The sequence below is a fragment of the Notolabrus celidotus genome, chromosome 21 (genome assembly GCF_009762535.1).
Source record: "Notolabrus celidotus isolate fNotCel1 chromosome 21, fNotCel1.pri, whole genome shotgun sequence".
NCBI classification, from domain to species: domain Eukaryota; kingdom Metazoa; phylum Chordata; class Actinopteri; order Labriformes; family Labridae; genus Notolabrus; species Notolabrus celidotus.
The window spans coordinates 4,875,208-4,894,506 of NC_048292.1; the positions used below are offsets into that span (position 1 = coordinate 4,875,208).

Here is a 19,299-nt window from a genome sequence, read left to right on the forward strand (position 1 = left end):
CTCTGATGAAGATAGTTTTGCCTGATGATAAGGAATGAATAATCAGAATCAGTGATACTGTAGTACACAAGAGGATTAGGGCCACAAGAGAAATTAAAAAAAAAATAAAGGTCAATTTTTTTTTTATTATTATTATTATGAGAAAAAAGTCAGCATTCTGAGATTAAAGTCAGCATTCTGAGATTAAGGTGAAAATTCTGAGATTAAAGTCAGAATTCTGAGATCAAAGTCAGGATTCTGAGATTACAGTCAGGATTCTGAGATTAGAATTCTGAGATTAAAGTGAGAATTCTGAGATTAAAGTCAGGATTCTGAGATTAAATTCGGGATTCTGAGATTAAATTCGGGATTCTGAGATTAAAGTGAGAATTCTGAGATTAAAGTGAGAATTCTGAGATTAAAGTGAGAATTCTGAGATTAAATTCAGGATTCTGAGATTAAAGTCAGGATTCTGAGATTAAAGTCAGATTTCTGGGATTACAGTTAGAATTCTGAGATTAAAGTCAGAATTCTGGGATTAAAGTTAGAATTCTGAGATTAAAGTCAGAATTCTGAGATTAAAGTCAGAATTCTGAGATTAAGGTGAGAATTCTGAGATTAAAGTCAGAATTCTGAGATTAAAGTCAGAATTCTGAGATTAAAGAGAGAATTCTGAGATTAAAGTCAGAATTCTGAGATTTAAGTCAGAATTCTGACTTTTTTCTCATAATAATAATAATAATAATAATAATAATAATAATAATAATAATAATAATAAATGTTGACCTTATTTTTTTTCCTCGGAATAATAAAAAAAAAATAATAAAAAAAATGACCTTAATTTTGATTTCTCTTCCAGTGGCCCTTATACTGTTCTGCACTGTAGTTTGTTAGATCAGGCCTTTGAAATGTACTGTTATATGAAAATTGAATGTGTATGTGGGTGCTTTGTGGAGATCTTGTTTTCCTTAATAAACATATTGAAACATAAGAATTAAGTATAATTTATCCATTACTTTTTATTCGCCACAAATTTAAAATAACTTCTCTTTATCTGTGCTAACAGTGAATCCAGAGTTGATGTTGTGTTTGCACAAACACTGATTTCACAATATTTGAATTTTTAAAAAAAGAAAAGGAAAATCTGATGACGTCGACGCACCTGACTCATGAACCAACCCGGAAGTAGGTCTCCAGTTCAGCAGCGTCCTCCTCAGCTCATCTCGGATCTACTGGAAGACATGGGGGCTGAGTCTCACAGCCATCACTGACAGCGGGGACAGCTGAGAGTCTGCTTACACCCACAGAATAACACGGAGAGCCTCTTTCACACCCAGGTCAGTAGCTGTTTGTGGATTCAGGAGTATTTGGACTCTTATTGGGACTTTAAAGACAGGAACGTCACAGTCTGTTTGCGCATTGTTGCTAGTTAGCTTGTGTAGTTAGCCACCGGGAGCTGTTTGTATTAAAGTCTTTTCGATGATGTCAGCCTCTTAGAGCTCCAGAGGGGGATCAGGTGTTAAAGTAAGGATCAGGTAAGGAGGTGATGATAGCTACCTGTGGTGTCAGACCGGTGTGTGAGCTCTGAAGTGTCCCTACAGGCTCAACAAGACCATCCACTCAGCTAACACACAGCTACTCCTCAGACAGGCAGACATGACGCTTCACTACATTCATGTTCATGCTCCTTCCTCACGTTATAACTCATCTTCACCTTATGATTACAGATTTATAACACAAAGTCAGACAGCTGGTGGTTATAACGTGTGTAGGGACATGTTATGACGCCTGAGTTAGCCGGTTAGCAGCTGTGCTATCAGGCTTTGTGCAGGTGAGTGTTTACCTGAGCTGCTCTGGATGACAGAGAGCCTGTAGCTGATGTTGACAGATCCTGTTCTGTGTCAGATGAATGGACTGACAAGTTAACATTGTTATTACTCTGTGAGTAAAGCGTCCTCAAACCCTGCTGCAGCTACAAGCCTTAAACAGCTTCATGTCAGAGGTGATATAGAAATATTGTTAATAATTGAGGCTCTGTGTTTTTGATTGGGATGCATTTTTGGATAAACCCTCCTTTCTACTGAAGTGTAATGATTAACAGGGACACAGGTATGTTGTGATGTAATACACTGAAACTGAGTTTTGCATACACTCAAGCAGGGGGGGATACTGTACTAAAGGAAGAAGACTGAGGTGAATGAAATGAATAATAATGATGATGATAAAAATAATATTAATAATAATGATGATGATGATAATGATAATAATACAAAATAACAACAATATACTTATTTTTTGAGCATCAAAGACATTGGACAGCAGTTAAAATAAAGTCTTATAAAATGTAATAATAATAATAATAATAATATTAATTAATATTAAAAATACAAATAAAAGATACAACAAATAAAATAATAATATTAATATGCTTATTTTTTAGGCACTTCAGAAACGTAAAGACATTGAACAGCAGTTAAAATAGAGTCTAAAAAATATTATGATAACGATAATAATAATTCAAGAATAATAAATGAAAAACATACAAATAAGATATAATAATAATAATAATCATAATAATAAATAATAATAATAATAATAATAGCAATAATAATATACTTATTTTTTTAGGCACTTTTCAGAAACTCAAGAAATTGAACTGCAGTTAAAATAAAGTAAATTAAAATCATATGATAATAATAAAATAAATAATAAATGAAGCAAATACAAATAGAATATGATTATAATAATAATAATAATAATAATAATAATACATTCATTTTATAAAGCTTCAAAGATAGAGGGATAGTAGCTAAAATAATGTACATAAAAATAATAATGATAATTATAATATAAATTATAAATGAAAAAATTAACAATAATAATAATAATAATAATAATAATAATAATAATGATAATTAAAGTTAAAACATTGGTAAAAGATATAAAATACTATATAGAATATAAAAAAAATTAAATTAAATGAGATAAACAGACACACTTCTATAAACACTGCAACACTGACACAATCAGATTGAACAATGATTAATAACAACAATAGCCTCTCTAGAATAATCTAGTCCTGATTCAACAAGTCTAGGTAAAGTGGTTTTGGATCAGGACCTTGTTTCGGTATCCTCCACCCTAACAGGCTGAGAGGAAGATGCCAACTTCAGCGTTGTCTCTTCAGCTTGAGTTACTGCTTTGGCAGAGTCCATGTCAGTGATAGAGCTTGAGGGAGAATCTGTGCTTTACTATAATTTATATATCATCATATAATACAAGATTCTCTTTAGCAGAATTGGTAATGATGGGATATTAATAATGCAATTTGTACTGTGTGTGCCTCAGTGTGCAGACGTTAGCTTCTCCAGACAGAAGAAGAAGATGAAGGCGACTTAAAGCAAACAAACAACCCTGAACAAACCGCTCACACAGAAATAATCTGCCTCTGTCACTGTCAGCCATGTTCCTTTGTTTGACTTCCTGTTGCCTAACATGTTTCAAGTCACCGTGAGGTTTTTCTTTTAAAAGGGCAGACTGTTGTGGTTCAGTTTTCTCCACACGTCTCATATCTCTGTGGACGGGGAGCTCTTCTTTTGGGTGTTTGTCTCGCATGCAGGACGCAGGTTGGCACTTTGATGTGTAAATCTCCAGCAGGTGTATGAGCGAGCACCTCTGCTGGAACGCTGGATGCTTTGAGTTTGTGAGAGCGGGTCAGGCTGCAGCTGTCTCTGCAGGATCTGTTGTTATTTGGATGTTTTACACACATTACACCTGTTTCTCTCTCCAGCTGCAGCTCAGGCCTGAACATGGAGTCTATGCTGAACAAGCTGAAAAGCACCGTCACAAAGGTGACAGCGGATGTCACCAGCGCGGTCATGGGCAACCCGGTGACGCGGGAGTTCGAGGTCGGACGTCACATCGCCAGCGGGGGTCCTGGCTTGTGTTGGAGGATCTACAACGGCACCAAGAAGTCCACCAAACAGGTTTGATCTCATGTTCCTTCTCAGCTCTCGTTCATAGTTTAGATCTGACCTGACAGATGCTTCATAATGCTGACTCGTGTTTGATGAAACAGGAAGTGGCGGTGTTTGTGTTCGACAAGAAGACGGTTGATAAGTACCCGAAATTTGAGAAGGACCAAATCGTCGACTCTCTGAAGAAAGGCGTGCAGCAGCTGACGAGGCTGCGTCACCCTCGTCTCCTGACTGTGCAGCATCCTCTTGAGGAGTCACGGTGAGTAACACACACACACACACACACACATATTCACACACACACACACACACACACACACACACACACACACACACACACACACACACACACACACACACACACACACGCTGTCAAACAAGCATGCACTTCAAGGACTAAATGAGTGAGTCACGGCTGAAAGAGGGGCCTGACTTTCGATGGACAACATTGCATCATACATGTATTTATCTTCCTGAGTGTGTGTGTGTGTGTGTGTGTGTGTGTGTGTGTGTGTGTGTGTGTGAGTGATGGCTTGTCAGGATCAAGACACTTTGTAGACCGGTCCCTGAATAACAAAAGAACCCCTCCTGAGGGTGAAATAATATTCAGGCTGTCTTTATTCCCTCTCTTCTTTCTCTCTCTTCATCTTGTTTATTGTCTCTGCGTCTCAACCTTTAAAAACGAGTCTCTTCAGACCACTCTGATGTTATTTCTGTTGCTCGGCCCTCAGAGACTGCTTGGCGTTCTGCACGGAGCCGGTGTTCGCCAGTCTGTCGAACGTGCTGGGCCAGTGGGAGAACTTACCCAGCCCGATACCCAACGACATCAAGGAGTACAAACTGTACGACGTGGAGACCAAGTACGGCCTGCTACAGGTGAGTGCAGAGAGGTTGTAAGTTCTCCCATCACTACGTCTTTGCACTTACATATTGCACCTTGAAACAGTGTAATATTGGTGCTCTAGTGTGTGATTACAGATTGCATTACATTACAGAAAAGTCATGGCTTGTAAATGCTACACATCACAACCATATTTTGCCTCTATTAGTGTCTTTGAGGGAGGGTCAGAGGCAGACCGATCATGCCTCCATGCATCACACACGCTGCAGACGAGGAGTAACAGGGGTGTAAATATCCTGCTTTGAAAATTGAGAATGCAACAACCAACAGGCTTACAACTAAGGATCATATTTCTTATCATATATTAATAATTTGGTCCTCAAATTGTCACTTTTTTTTACTGTACATGCTGGATTACTGGCTGACATTTTTAAAAGCCTTATTTTTCAGACCTCCTTAAATCAGTCCATCATAATGAGAGTCAAAGAAAATCAAGGTTCAAGGTTCACTTTATTGTCATTCAATCATGTTAAAAACAGGAAGGAACAAAAAATGTTCCTCCAGTCCAGCTGCGGACAAGATAAATAGCAAGCTAATAAAAAAATAGACCTTATTGATAAATAAAATAAATAAATGCATAACCTAAAAGCCTACAGTAAATGAATAAATGACATAGTTAAAAACCAGCATGTGAAAAATAGAAGTGCAGTAGTATTTTCAAGCTAGTTGCACGCTAGTATCGGACACTATTCTTATTTTAGCGTCTGAAACAAATACAGTAAAGCCACTCTGACTCTTAAAGTTTAAACAAGCATTTTGTTGTTGCAGATCAAATTTGGAATCCATCAAATTATCAATCTTATACTGTTTTAAAGAGGGGGTATTATTTTTTTCACATTTAGTATGGACCTCCAACATTCTTACTTTCTATCTAAATTTTAAATATGAGAAAGCATGATACCCTCTCTTAAAGCAGCAGGAGGAAAACAACTTTGAGATGCTGAGAAAGGGGAAGTTTGATTTCCTTTATTTTGCTAAAACACCTGCAATAGGACATTAACTTTAGGTACAGTAGAATCTGTAATGTTTTACCGTCATAACTCCTCTACCTTTGTACTCATAATCAGGACACAGTTTTTTGAGCTCACTTAATCTGGGCCGTCTCACAGGTTCGTCTACCACACAGCCTACATCTGGATGTCCAACACACATTCACACTGTACACTATTTCTTCTGAAATCCAGTTGAACCAGCTCAGTTCAGTGAGTCACACGTCAGTTTGTGTCTGCAGTTACCTTGTAGTGTCAATCAACTCTGTCAACAACATAGATCACTATTTCTATCTTCCCTCAAACATCAGTTCTTGAAACGAAGGAATTCAAAAATCGGCATGTTCAGACGAGAGTGTCGTTGCAAAGAATGCACAAAAAAATTAATATCTGTCACCTGTGCTTGATTACATCCAGGTAGTAGAGCTTTATAGCATTATGGCAGAAGATGTTAACCAGGGATATAGCTCCAGCTAGTGGAGGGAGGTTGCACTACAGATGAGACACACTATAAAAATATGCATGATTAATTTAACCAGGCTTGACTGTTTGCAGAAATGCGCTCTCTCACGTTGTCACTCTTTGTCTCCTCAGATCTCAGAGGGTTTGTCCTTCCTCCACAGCGGGGTTAAAATGGTCCACGGTAACTTATGCACAGAGAACATCATCCTGAACAAGAGCGGAGCCTGGAAGATCATGGGCTTCGACTACAGCATCTCCTCCACTAACCCCTCAGACGCTGAGGTGTGATTTCTTCCCTCAGTGCAGTCTCTCAGGCTGAGCTCCACTGAAACAGTATCTAGCAGTGTTGTCACACCTCTCTGTTCTCCTGTTTTCAGCCTAAATACACGTGTAAAGAGTGGGAGCCCAACCTCCCTCCACTCTGCCTCCCTAACCCCGAGTACCTGGCCCCCGAATACATCCTGTCCGTCAGCTGTGACTCCGCCTCCGACATGTACTCCTTGGGTGTGGTTATACACGCCGTGTTCAATGAGGGCAAGCCTGTTTTCCAAGTCAACAAGCACGACATATTTAAGAGCTTCAGTCGGCAGCTGGACCAGGTGAGAGGAGGAGCAGTGAGTGACTCAAAGGATCATAAATCTGTAATAAAATCATAACGGTCCCACATATGGAGGAATTTAAGATGTCACTTTAATCATACAGTATGTCTGCCTCAAGTGTGAGTCACTATGACAGATGAAATGCTGGTTTCTCTTCTTTTTGTTCATTCTCTCTCTGTTTCCTAATTCCAGCTGAGCACCATGAGTCCAGCAGTGTTGAACAAGCTCCCAGAAGAAGTACGAGAGCATGTGAAAATGCTGCTCAGTGTCACACCCAACGTGCGACCAGACGCAGACCAGATGACCAAGGTTTGCTTTGTTACTTTAAGCATGAAGATACATGAAGAGGTTGTGTGTTTGTGAGCAACATGTGATCACTTCTCTCCCTGCATCGTGTATCACACAGATCCCGTTTTTTGACGACGTCGGTGCTGTGACCCTGCAGTACTTTGACTCCCTTTTCCAGAGAGACAACCTCCAGAAGTCCCAGTTCTACAAAGGCCTCCCTAAAGTCCTGCCCAAACTACCTAAGGTAACTCAGCACTCACATTGTATCAGATGGGTTTTAATATAGGTAAGAAATGCAAGCTTAGCAGGTTACAGCAGAGTAAGGGCCTGTGTCCACTCAAGGCGTTTTTTGTTCTTGCGGCTCACTACAACCTCACGTTCAGAGCATTTCTCACCAGGACTAACTTTTGTCTGACTCACAGCACCTCTGCTTCCCTTTGTTGTGACTGTTCCGTCTGATTCAAACTGCTCTGTGTGCTAAATTTGACCTCTATTTTTTAAAGAAAATGTCCAAAGAACATTATGATATCTAGGATAAAGGGCCAATTGTGAAATCTAGAATATAGGTCCCAACATAATATTGAGAATATAGGTCCTATTCAGAATATAGGGCCCATTGTGAAATCTAGAATATAGGTCCCAACGTAATGTCCAGAGTATAGGTCCCACTGAAATAACCAGAGTCTAGGTCTCATTGTGAAATCCAGAATATAGGTCACACTGAAAATCTAGAATACAGGTCCCACTGTAATAACCAGAATATAGGTCCTATTATGAAATTTAGATTATAGGTCCCATTGTAATATTCAAAGCATAGCTCCCACTGTAATATCCAGAATATAGGTCCTATTATGAAATCTAGAAAAAATGGCCTATTGTGAAATCTAGAATATAGGTCCCATCATAATATCCAGAATATAGGTCACACTGAAAATCTAGAGCATAGGTTCCACTGGCTTAAAATCTAGAATATAGGTCACTTAAAACATAGGAAGTTCTTGTGTTGAAGCATTAGCACTAGCCTTAGACCTGGAAATTGTACCATTAAAACTAGTTAGGTGCGTGGGATAAACCCTGTTAGTTTCTCCTCTACCATATTTGTTGACAGAGTTGATATTGGAAGCCACGCCCCCTTTTTGATTCTGATTGGTGGGTAAGAAGGAAGTGACACTGATGGATGTAGCAGTGCTCCAGAATTAGAAACATCTTCAGCTTAATGGTGTGAGTGCTGCAAAAACAGCTGATGCTAAGCGTGTTTCCCCCTGAGGATGCTGAGTTTGTGTAGAAAAGAGGCACTGTGCAAAAAAACTGTGTTAATGGACACAGGCCCTTAAAAATCTGACATTTTGAAGATCTGTTTCCTATTCCTTTTATGTTCTCTATATCTTTTTTTTGGACCTCCTGGATCAATCCCAGAGAGGATGACTTTAAGCTGTGACACTGTTTCCTTTCCTCAGAGAGTGGTGGTGTATCGGATCCTGCCAGCGCTGACCTCTGAGTTCGTGAACCCTGACATGGTTCCCTTCGTGCTCCCCAACGTGCTGCTGATCGCAGAGGAGTGCACCAAAGAGGAGTACATCCGTCTCATCCTCCCTGACCTCACGCCTGTCTTCAAGCAGCAGGAGCCCATTCAGGTAGAAACACAAACACCACTTTGCACGGTGTCCAAATGCATGTAGTTTGGTTCTTGGGAGTTGTAGTTTGTGCGAGCTAGCAAGTTCTCTGCCTTTTCAAAAAGCATAAAAAAGAGACTTTCTTCTTTTGAACTTTTGCATGATTCTTGGTGTTTGAGGTGAATCACTGAACTCTGACTTACTGTAACAGAGCATGCTCTGTTTGGGATTTTGTCATCGAGACTTGTCTTCTCTGTATTTTTCTCTCCATGCTCCTTCAGGCTAGTAACATGGTGAGTGGTCTCTGCTAACGTAACAGCTAGCTAGCTTGTGCATCGTGTTGTGTTTAATAAAAGCTAACCTGAAGCCACAGCGGGCGATTTTCACTTCATTTACTGACTCTACTCACTCATCTGTGGCAGCTAACGTTGACTCGTCTCGCTCTGACTCTTGTTGTGCTGACTGTGTCTCTGCGCCGTGCAGATCCTGCTGATATTCCTGCAGAAGATGGACCTGCTGCTGACCAAGACGCCAGCGGAGGACATTAAGAGCTGTGTCCTGCCGATGGTGTACAGAGCTCTGGAGGCCCCTTCAGTACAGATCCAGGTGCATTATTCCCTCCCTGCTTCACTCCTTGTTCTGTTTTCAGTTCTGCCTTGATGGATGAGCATCAAAATGTCAGATTCTGTAACGTCTTATCTGTGTCTGAGCAGGAGCTGTGCCTGAATATCATCCCCACGTTCGCAAACCTGATCGACTACCCCTCCATGAAGAACTCGCTCATCCCTCGGATCAAATCAGCCTGCCTGCAGACCACATCGCTCGCTGTAAGTCCCATCAGTCATCTTCTCTTAGCCTCAACCTCATCTCCTCATGAGGCGTTTTTCGACCGGAGGAACTTTATCCAAGAACTACGTGCGTTTCAACCGGTGGATCCAGGGTCTAAATTTAGTTCAGGGGTAGATAATCTCCCCCCTAAAAAGCCCCTGCTAGGGGGGTAGTACTTTTCAAAAGGTCCCGGGACTTTCGGGGGCAGGGCCTGCAATGCTGAACGTGTCTGATTGGTAGATTACCCGCAGTGTTTTCATTCCACCCGCCGACCACAATAACATCACACACATCTGTGATTCTCTTGATTTCTCTTTCTTTCATTAGTTTTTATTTGTTCTATCTTTTTTGTATGTGTGTGTACTTTTCAAAAGAAGAAGCTGTGATTCTCCGGGTCAACTTTTTTGCCCAATTTTTTTTCATTTTGTTTCAGATTTTTTCTTCAAAATTTTAATTTTGAAGAAAAAAAAAAAAATTAAAAAAATTCTTTCAATTTTTTTTTGTGAAAATTTTTTTTGGTCACATTTTTTTTTCAAAAATTTTTTTTTCAATTTTTTTTTTTCAAATCTTTAAAAAAAAAATTTTTTTTTTCAATTTTTTTTTTGTCAAATTTTTCCAAAAACCATTCACAGTCATTGTTTTTTTCCATCTGTGATTCACTTGATTTCTCTCTTTCATTAGTTTTTATTTGTTCTATCTGTTTTGTATGTGTGTGTACTTTTCAAAAGAAGAAGCTGTGATTCTCTTGATTTAGCAGCTTGTAACAGTAGTCTTCTCTCAGCCCACCGTGAATGCGTCTCTCCCGGTGTTACGGTTTAAAAGTGACCCTTAAAACTGGAGACCTTCAGCTGAACGTGTCAGTGTTTGTGGAGTTTACACAGCTGTTGAAACACAGAGGGAGTTCCTGGGAATGCAAACTAGTTTAGTTTTTATTAAGATTTCAAAATATCCTCATCAGATATTTAATGATCGTCTAAAGACGTTTATGAGGGATGCATCCGGCTGAGAGTCTCCAGTTAACAGGGTCGCTGTTTAAACCATAACACCGGCCGATCTCTGCCACGGCTTTTTGAGTTCAAAAGGATTTTAAAGCCGTGTTGAAACGTCTTTGCTACTCACGTGTTGATTCATTCATTGCTTTTTCCATGTTTTCATACACAGGCGCAAAATTTTCACTTTTTGTCAAGTTTTTTCTGCTCAATTTCAAATTTGAGGAAATTAATTTTTTCGACAGTTTCCAGGTCAACTTTTTTGTCAAAATATTTTGGTCAAATTTTATTTTTCAAAAAAAAAAATTCAAATTTTTTGTCAAACTTTATTTTTCAAATTCTTTTTTTTTTTAATCAAAACATTTTTTTTTCGATATATTTTTTTTTTTTTCAAAAATTTAAAATTTTTTTTGTCCAATTTTTTTTTTCCGCAATTTAAAAAAAAAAAAATTTCAAATTTTTGGTTGTCAATTTTTCCAAAAAACATTCACAGTCATTGTTTTTTCCATCTGTGATTCACTTGATTTCTCTTTCTTTCATTAGTTTTTATTTGTTCTATCTCTTTTTCGCTTATCTTCGCTTCTATGGCGTCATCTGTGATGAATGGCATTCCTCTTTGTTTTACTGCCCTCTACTGGTCTGGTGGTGTAGTGCATTTACTTCTTTTTTTCTCCATACGTCACGGGCCTGATTTGCACAATCTACTTGGGACTTCAGCCCGTGGTCGAAACGCAGACAGCAATGGGGGCACAGGAACCTTTTAGTTCAGGGTAAAGTAGTTCTAGGGGCTAAAAGACCCCGGAACTCTTGTTCGAATGCACCTAATGTATCTTCCTTTCGTCCTCTGTAGGTTCGAGTGAACTCTCTGGTGTGTTTGGGGAAGATCTTGGAGTATTTAGACAAGTGGTATGTCATTGATGAGATCCTGCCCTTCCTGCAGCAGATCCCCTCCAGAGAACCTGCAGTCCTCATGGGGATTTTAGGTACGGACAACATTTGAAAGCTCTCCTCTTCTTTCTGAGGTTCAGCATCCTCTTGTTACTTCATGAGATCATTGTTTTTTCTGCCTTTCCTTTAAGGAATCTATAAGTGCACCTTCAGTCACAAGAAGCTGGGCATCCCCAAAGAGCACCTGGCCAGCAAGAGCCTTCCCCACCTGGTCTCTTTGAGCATAGACAACAACCTGAACCTGAACCAGGTACTGCAAACTCCACTCAGACCTTTAAAACATGACACCTGTTTCTGAAAGTTCACTTTGATCTGTTTACTTCCAGTTTAACTCCTTCATGGTGGTGATTCGGGACATGCTGAGCCGCATGGAGACGGAGCATAAAACCAAACTGGAGCAGCTGCACGCCATGCAGGAACAACAGAGGTGCCCATCACTATTTAATTCACCCGTCACTGCAGCCTTCTTTTATTCCTCCTGATTAAATGTGAAATATTAATGAGTGAGCAGCTGATGCCAAGCACATGAAGATGGTGATTGGATGCTCACATAAAGGCGTCTTTGCATTTTTCTGCTCTCTGATTGTGTTCCGTCTGTTTCTTGTTTTAGGAGTATGGCCAGTATCTCCACCACAGGGCAGCAGTCAGAGGAGGCGAAGAGCCCACCCAGCAGTGGAAACCAGGTGTGATGTGAACAGAAACACCTGTAAACATGTCCGCACTCGATCTGTAGAGCTGTGATCTCATTAGGTCTCCCCTTGTTTCCAGATTGATGATATCTTCGGCAGCAGTGGAGCTAACGGGAAGGAGAATGGAGCGGCATCATCGTCGGCCCCGCAGCCTAACAGAGTACGGACGTCACACCTCATTCACACAACTCTTCACCTTCGTCTCCTTAACACAGAGTCCAGTTCACTTACTCTCTCTCTCTCTCCCTCTCCTTCTCTTAGATGTCTCTGACTCTAGAAGAGAAACAGCGATTGGCGAAGGAGCAGGAGCAGGCGGCCAAACTGAGGAGCCAGCAGCCTTTAGCACCACAGGCGATCAAACCAGCCAACTCTAACAACTCACAGGTAACGCCTGAAGACAGCTGTGACAGAAACACACTCACTTAAGGCTGCTGATGATAAATCTGATCACATTCATCGTGTTCTTTCCTGAATCATCCTGGAAACAGGCCTTAAAATGTCACTGAAGTGAAGATGTGTGACAGATTTTGAGGACATCTCTAAAATTATGCTTTTAAATTTCCTTTTTTTATCCTTCCATGTTTCTTATGAGGATGTTTTTTTGCTCCTGACTCAGAGCCCTACCTCCCTGATTTTAAAAGAATCCTATAAATCCTAAATTAAAATGTGTGCTTAAAATTGAAGAACAGGAAACTGGTGTTAATCCCAGTCAGCAGCAGCACCAGAGCTTCTTTTCACATACTACCATAAGTACTGTAAAATCTACAATATAAGTCACTGTGTAATATCCAGAATATAGGTGCCTCTAAAATATCAAGAATATGGGTCACACCGTAATATTCAGAATATTAGTCTCAACGTAAAAACTAGAATATAGGTCCTACTGTAAGATCCATAATATAGGTCCAACAGTTAAACTAAAATATAGGCCCCACCGCCGCAAGATCTAGAAAATAGGTCCCACTGTAATATCCAGAATATATAGGTCCCACTGAAAGCTACAATTTAGGTCCCATCGTAAAATCTAAAATATAGGTCCCATCTTAATATCCAGTGTATAGGACCCACTGTAAAATTCAGAATATTGGTCCCACAGTAAAACTAAAATATAGGTCCCACATTAAAATCTAGAATATAGGTCCCACTGCAATATTCATATTATAGGTCCCCCCTAATATCCAGAATATAGGTCCCACCCTGAAATCTGGAATATAGGTCACACCTATATATCCAGAATATATAGGTCCCATCGTAAAATCTAGAATATAGGTCCCATCTTAATATCAAGTGTATAGGACCCACTGTAAAATTCAGAATATTGGTCCCACAGTAAAACTAAAATATAGGTCCCACTGAAAGCTACAATAAAGGTCCCACCTTAAAATCTAGAATATAGGTCCCACCGTAATATCCAGAATATAGGTCCCACTGCAATATTCATATTATAGGTCCCCCCATAATATCCAGAATATAGGTCCCACCCTGAAATCTGGAATATAGGTCACACCTATATATCCAGAATATATAGGTCCCATCGTAAAATCTAGAATATAGGTCCCATCTTAATATCCAGAATATATAGGACCCACTGTAAAATTTAGAATATAGGTCCCACCATAATATCTAGAATATAGGTCCCACTGTAATATCCATAATATAGGTCCCACCATAATATCCATAATATAGGTCCCACTGTAATATCCATAATATAGGTCCCACCATAATGTTCATAATATAGGTCCCACTGTATTATTTAGAATATAGGTCCCACTGTTATATCTAGGATAAAGGACCCACTGTTATATTCAGAATAAAGGCCCTACCAGTGTATAAAAGAGGGGAAAATGGTTGAACTGTGTTCCTGTGAAGACTTCCATCACGTTCAGGAAAGTGTCTCTGCAGCCCTAGTATCATCTGTTATCACCACCCCACCTGTGACCCATGTGATAGCTGAGCTCAGCCTAAGATGGCACAACACCATTTCACTGAATCTCACAGCACATCTCTGCACTCTGTATTTCTCCCTCTGTTTGTCTGTAATGTTTACATGTCTGTTTATTTCACGTTGCAGACTAAGGATCTGACAAGCAGCCTTCTCAACAACATGACGTCTCTGAACAGCCTGTCGATGGCCAACACGCCACGACCTGCCCCAATCCAGGGCACCACCATCACTGCCTACCCCTCCTCCAGCCCCATGATGGGCACAATGGGAGCCCCAGTCTCCAATGGCTTCAACCCAACCCCCATGGGCTTCCAGTCGGGAGGCATGGGGATGGGCATGCGGCCCCAAGGCCCCGGCCTCTATGGCGGCATGGCCACCACCACCAGCACTCCAAACTTTGGAGCCCTCACACAGAATCAAGGACCCATCGGGCAGTCAAACAAAGCCCCTGATTTGTCTGCCTTAGACAGTCTTTTTTCACCCAGCCAGCCCAAAGTCACCCTTAACCAGATGGGACCAAAGCCCGCGCCCGGCCCCAACACCCCTTGGCTCGGTCAGTTTGGATCAGCCCAGAATGCTCAGACTCAGATGCAGGGGGCGGCGGTCGGCATGGGAGGGATGCAAAGCGGGTTCGGGATGCAAGCGAACCCCTTTTTCAGCCCGCAGAACTTTTCCCAGCCGTCAGCAGCGCCCAGCATGAACCAAAGTGGAATTAAACAAAGTGCGTCCGTCAACAACGACCTGAAGGACTTGTTCGGCTAAATGTGAATCTGTGAAAGACGCCGGGTCGAGTATATTCTTATAAAACATTTGGACACGGCGGCCTGGACACTGTTTGAATGTGACGATTTGAATCCTTTCAGGGGTGGAGCTGTCTGTTTTTTAAATCCGACCTGGTTTGAAGTTTGACGTGGGAACATTTCCTGCACCTGAATTCCATTTCTACTTGACCACATGGACGAACGGTCGGGGGTTGGAGCGTCGTCTTCTTCTTATGCTGTGTTCTTTAAATGCTGGGGGTTTCCTACTGTTTTTGTACTCGACATTCTCGGAAGATCAAACGCCGGGGTTCCAAATTAATCCCAAAAAAACCTCCCAAAGTTTGATGTTCAAATATTGAAAGATTGAGCGGATCAGAACATCAGAGTTGGCAGAAAAAAAAGATGAGAAAAGTGGCTTCATTTCAGGCTTCTCTACCTTCCTTTGCTCCTGATTTATTTTAGGATCTGCAGCATGTCTAACGTGATCAGCCGCTAAAGCACTAAAAATACGAGCCCCAGTGGGAGGTAGCTTGAAGTGTAGCACTGACAGGCCTGCAGGTGGCTGATCTGCATCCAGGAGGCTCCTCTGTATCCAAGAGGCTCCTCTGTGGAGAAACCTGAGACGGTATCCTGCCTCGCAGGTGTGCTTTTTTTTTAAAGGGATGACCAAGTAGCCCCCTAAAAAAACCCTCCATTTTCGGGGACAAGAATTGGCTAAACTCTGCGCTCCCTCCCTCCTTTTTGTCCTCTTTGATCTCTTTCTTTTTTATCTTCTTAGACTTCAAAGCGTTTTGTTTTTGCAAACATCAGAGCAAGCTTGCAGAGAAAAGGGAAAGCTATGTTGTTGTCTTTTTTTTCCCAGCAACCATCTCACCTCTGCAAAAATCAGTCTGCAGAAAAGCAAAAAAATATTCGGAATATAGGTCCTCCCGTAAAATCTGGAACATAGGTCCCACTGTTAAATCTGGAACATAGGTCCCACTGTAAAATCTGGAACATAGGTCCCACTGTAAAATCTGGAATATAAGTCCCCCTGTAAAATCTGGAATATAGGTCCCACTGTAAAATCTGGAACATAGGTCCCACTGTAAAACCTGGAATATAGGTTCCACTGTAAAATCTGGAATATAGGTTCCACCCTAAAATCTAGAATATAGGTCCCACTGTAAAATCTGGAATATAAGTCCCACTGTAAAATCTGGAATATAAGTCCCCCTGTAAAATCTGGAATATAGGTCCCCCTGTAAAATCTGGAATATAGGTCCCACTGTAAAATCTGGAACATAGGTCCCCCTGTAAAATCTGGAATATAAGTCCCCCTGTAAAATCTGGAATATAGGTCCCACTGTAAAATCTGGAATATAAGTCCCCCTGTAAAATCTGGAATATAAGTCCCCCTGTAAAATCTGGAATATAGGTCCCACTGTAAAATCTGGAACATAGGTCCCACTGTAAAATCTGGAATATAAGTCCCCCTGTAAAATCTGGAATATAGGTCCCACTGTAAAATCTGGAACATAGGTCCCACTGTAAAATCTGGAATATAAGTCCCCCTGTAAAATCTAGAATATAGGTCCCACTGTAAAATCTGGAATATAGGTCCCACTGTAAAATCTGGAATATAGGTCCCACTGTAAAATCTGGAACATAGGTCCCACTGTAAAATCTGTAATATAGGTTCCACCCTAAAATCTAGAATATAGGTCCCACCCTAAAATCTAGAATATAGGTCCCACCTTAAAATCTAGAATATAGGTCCCACAGTAATATTCAGAATATAGGTCTCACCGTAAAATCTGGAACAGAGGTCCCACTGTAAAATCTGGAATATAGGTCTCAACGTACTATTCAGAATTTAGGTCCCCCCGTAAAATCTAGAATATAGGTTCCACAGTAATATTCAGAATATAGGTTCCAACCTGAAATCGAGAATATAGGTCCCACAGTAATATTCGGAATATAGGTCTCAAAGTACTATTCAGAATAAAGGTCGAATAGAATGTAGGTCCCATCTTAATATTCAGAAAATAGGTCCCATCCCCCCAAAAACCCTCCATTTTCGGGGACAAGAATCTGCTAAACTCTGCGCTCCCTCCCTGCTCTCTTCCCTCCTCTTTGATCTTTCTTTTTTATCTTCTTAGACTTCAAAGTGTTTTGTTTTTGCAAACATAAAAGCAAGCTTGCAGAAAAAGGGACAGCTATGTTTTTTTTTCCCAGCAACCATTTCACCTCTGCAAAAATCAGTCTGCAGAAAAGCTTCGGACCGGAAGATTGCAAAACGAAGAACGAGGACCACTTGCGCTGTTTTAGGCTGACGTGCCTTACGTGGGTCCACGTGTCAAACTGGACAGAAAGCTCTCACCTGTTACACAAGTATTAATATTTGACCCTTTGAGTTAGCTTTGTCTCGTGTAACTGGAATCGACCTGAACTTTCAAATACATTTCCATTTGATTGAAGCGACCAATCACAGCTCACGCTCTCGTTCGCTCTGACGAGTACAGAGAAGAAGATGTTCAACACATGTTTGATTTCTGCACTCTCCAGCCGTCAGAGGAGGAGGCGCCGTGCTGGTTCATGTCATTACGAAGTGTAAATATTGAGTTATTTTAAAAGCGGATCACTCGGAGGGCCGTGAGATTACGACGTCCTCGTGATGACGGCGAAAGAGGCCTTAGATGAGTCATGTGCAATAATCCTTAACAGTTGAGGGTGCACATCAGTTGTGTCCTTACTTTCATCTCCATCATCGACCTTCAGTGACTTAGGTCAGCTTTTCTTAACGTTGATGTGTACTCATTTTAAATCTCACATTCTTGAAGGTTGTTTTTTTTTTTAGACGCACCTTGGCCATGATGATGTGTTGCTGACTATGATTGTTGTTAACATGCTTTAGTGTATCGTCTGTATGAGTCAATGTTCCTTTCTCCTTCCAGCCTCGGGGCGGAGGTGTTACTCGCTTGTGAGTAAGACTTCTGTTCAAGTCCAGGTTTCTGTTTCTGAGAGTACGTGGAGTCGGACGTCCTGATTGGATGGTGTGTCACATATCCAGGTGGAACTCCAAAGCAGAGACTGAATCTGATTCCTCTCAAAAGGTTGTTTGTACACCGCTGCTGTCCTACATGTGTAGTGTGGCCCTTTGTTTTCTGTGTGAAGGTGCTGGTCTCTGAGGTGGTTCAATGAAATCTGTACATATATAAAAAAAAAGTACACAATCTAAGGACGTCAGTGTTTGGTTCTTATTCGTACGACTGATTTAAAAGATGACATCGGATGACACGCTGAAGGCTGGTTTAATGTTTAATGAGTGAAATGATGACATGGCAGTTTTCATTACTCAAGGCAGTGCTGGATAAAAACATGAAGGTAAACTTCAAAAGTTAAATTAACAGAAGAGGATTAGGGCAACTGAAAAAAAAATGATGAACAATTTTTTGGGGGCTGAGAATAAAGTTAGAATTCTGAGATTAAAATCAGAATTTTGAGATTTAAGTCAGAATTCTGAGATTAACATCTTTTTCATCAATATATATTGGTCTAAGAGGTCCCCAAAACATGTATTTAAAGTTTGTGCTCAAAAAAACACTTTGAAATCAGATTTTGGTCTGCCTGTAAACCCCTCTTCTTCAGTCCTCATCAGAACACTCTGTTTCCCTCTGACCACGCCCCCTCAGGAAGTGGATGTGGCCTCGGCCCTCCAGCACGTTGATCTAATGTTTACATGTTGGCTGAATATACACGGCTGCTCAGAGATCACGTTACTTCAGCCCTCTGAATCTGATCCAGAATCTGATCCTGACGGAGAGGCGCCTGCAGCAGGACCTTTCTGAAGGATTGGTCACAGATTTAGTGTTTCTTGTTGTTTTATTTATCAGTATGTCGACGTGTGTCTTGGTACACAGCTACGAACATGTAGCTATGTAGCTATGCTAACTAGCACTAGCACTTATCCATGATAAATAAAAATCATCCACTAGATCTTCAAATCTGCAGACGTGGGGAGTAAAACCGACCTTTGTGTTTATTAAGACAGCCTACAACTAGCATGTCTCCCTCCTAAGCTCCTTGTTAGCACACATGTGTGCAGGTAATGAAAAACGGAGGAGGGGTTAAGTTGTATTTTATACAGTCTATGGGCTGAACAAGCTCCAAGCTCTGACTCCGTGACAGACCGGATATTGTTGTTACGTAACAAAAACACGGAAGTCTGAAACGGCTCGTTTCACACACATTTACAGAAAGGTGGAGAAATCAGAACAGGGGCAGAATGGATTTTTTTCATTCTTGGGGGGTTTGTAGACAGGGACACATATTTCAGGTAGAGAACCATT

At 40.8% G+C, this 19,299-nt stretch overlaps 1 protein-coding gene across 4 annotated transcripts; it reads left to right on the forward strand.

Annotated features, from left to right (window-relative positions):
* The first annotated feature begins 1,173 nt into the window (after positions 1 to 1,173).
* On the forward strand, positions 1,174 to 18,188 carry scyl2 (SCY1 like pseudokinase 2). Of its 4 annotated transcripts, none has more exons than XR_004629330.1 (19): positions 1,174 to 1,316; positions 3,770 to 3,965; positions 4,058 to 4,215; positions 4,688 to 4,832; positions 6,441 to 6,590; positions 6,686 to 6,907; positions 7,100 to 7,216; positions 7,314 to 7,439; positions 8,653 to 8,829; positions 9,292 to 9,414; positions 9,522 to 9,635; positions 11,476 to 11,608; positions 11,705 to 11,823; positions 11,900 to 12,000; positions 12,184 to 12,256; positions 12,342 to 12,422; positions 12,524 to 12,646; positions 14,334 to 16,645; positions 16,906 to 18,188. XR_004629330.1 is itself a non-coding variant. In XM_034673621.1 (18 exons), the coding sequence occupies exons 2-18, from the start codon at positions 3,789 to 3,791 to the stop codon at positions 14,967 to 14,969; spliced, it is 2,775 nt and encodes a 924-aa protein (XP_034529512.1). In that variant the 5' UTR covers positions 1,174 to 1,316; positions 3,770 to 3,788; the 3' UTR covers positions 14,970 to 18,188. The 4 variants fall into 4 exon arrangements, 1 of the variants encoding a protein (XP_034529512.1); XR_004629329.1 differs by lacking the exon at positions 16,906 to 18,188 and having other exon boundaries at positions 14,334 to 16,047; positions 16,308 to 16,899; XR_004629331.1 differs by lacking the exon at positions 16,906 to 18,188 and adding an exon at positions 16,776 to 16,899 and having other exon boundaries at positions 14,334 to 15,917.
* The last annotated feature ends 1,111 nt before the right edge of the window (positions 18,189 to 19,299 follow it).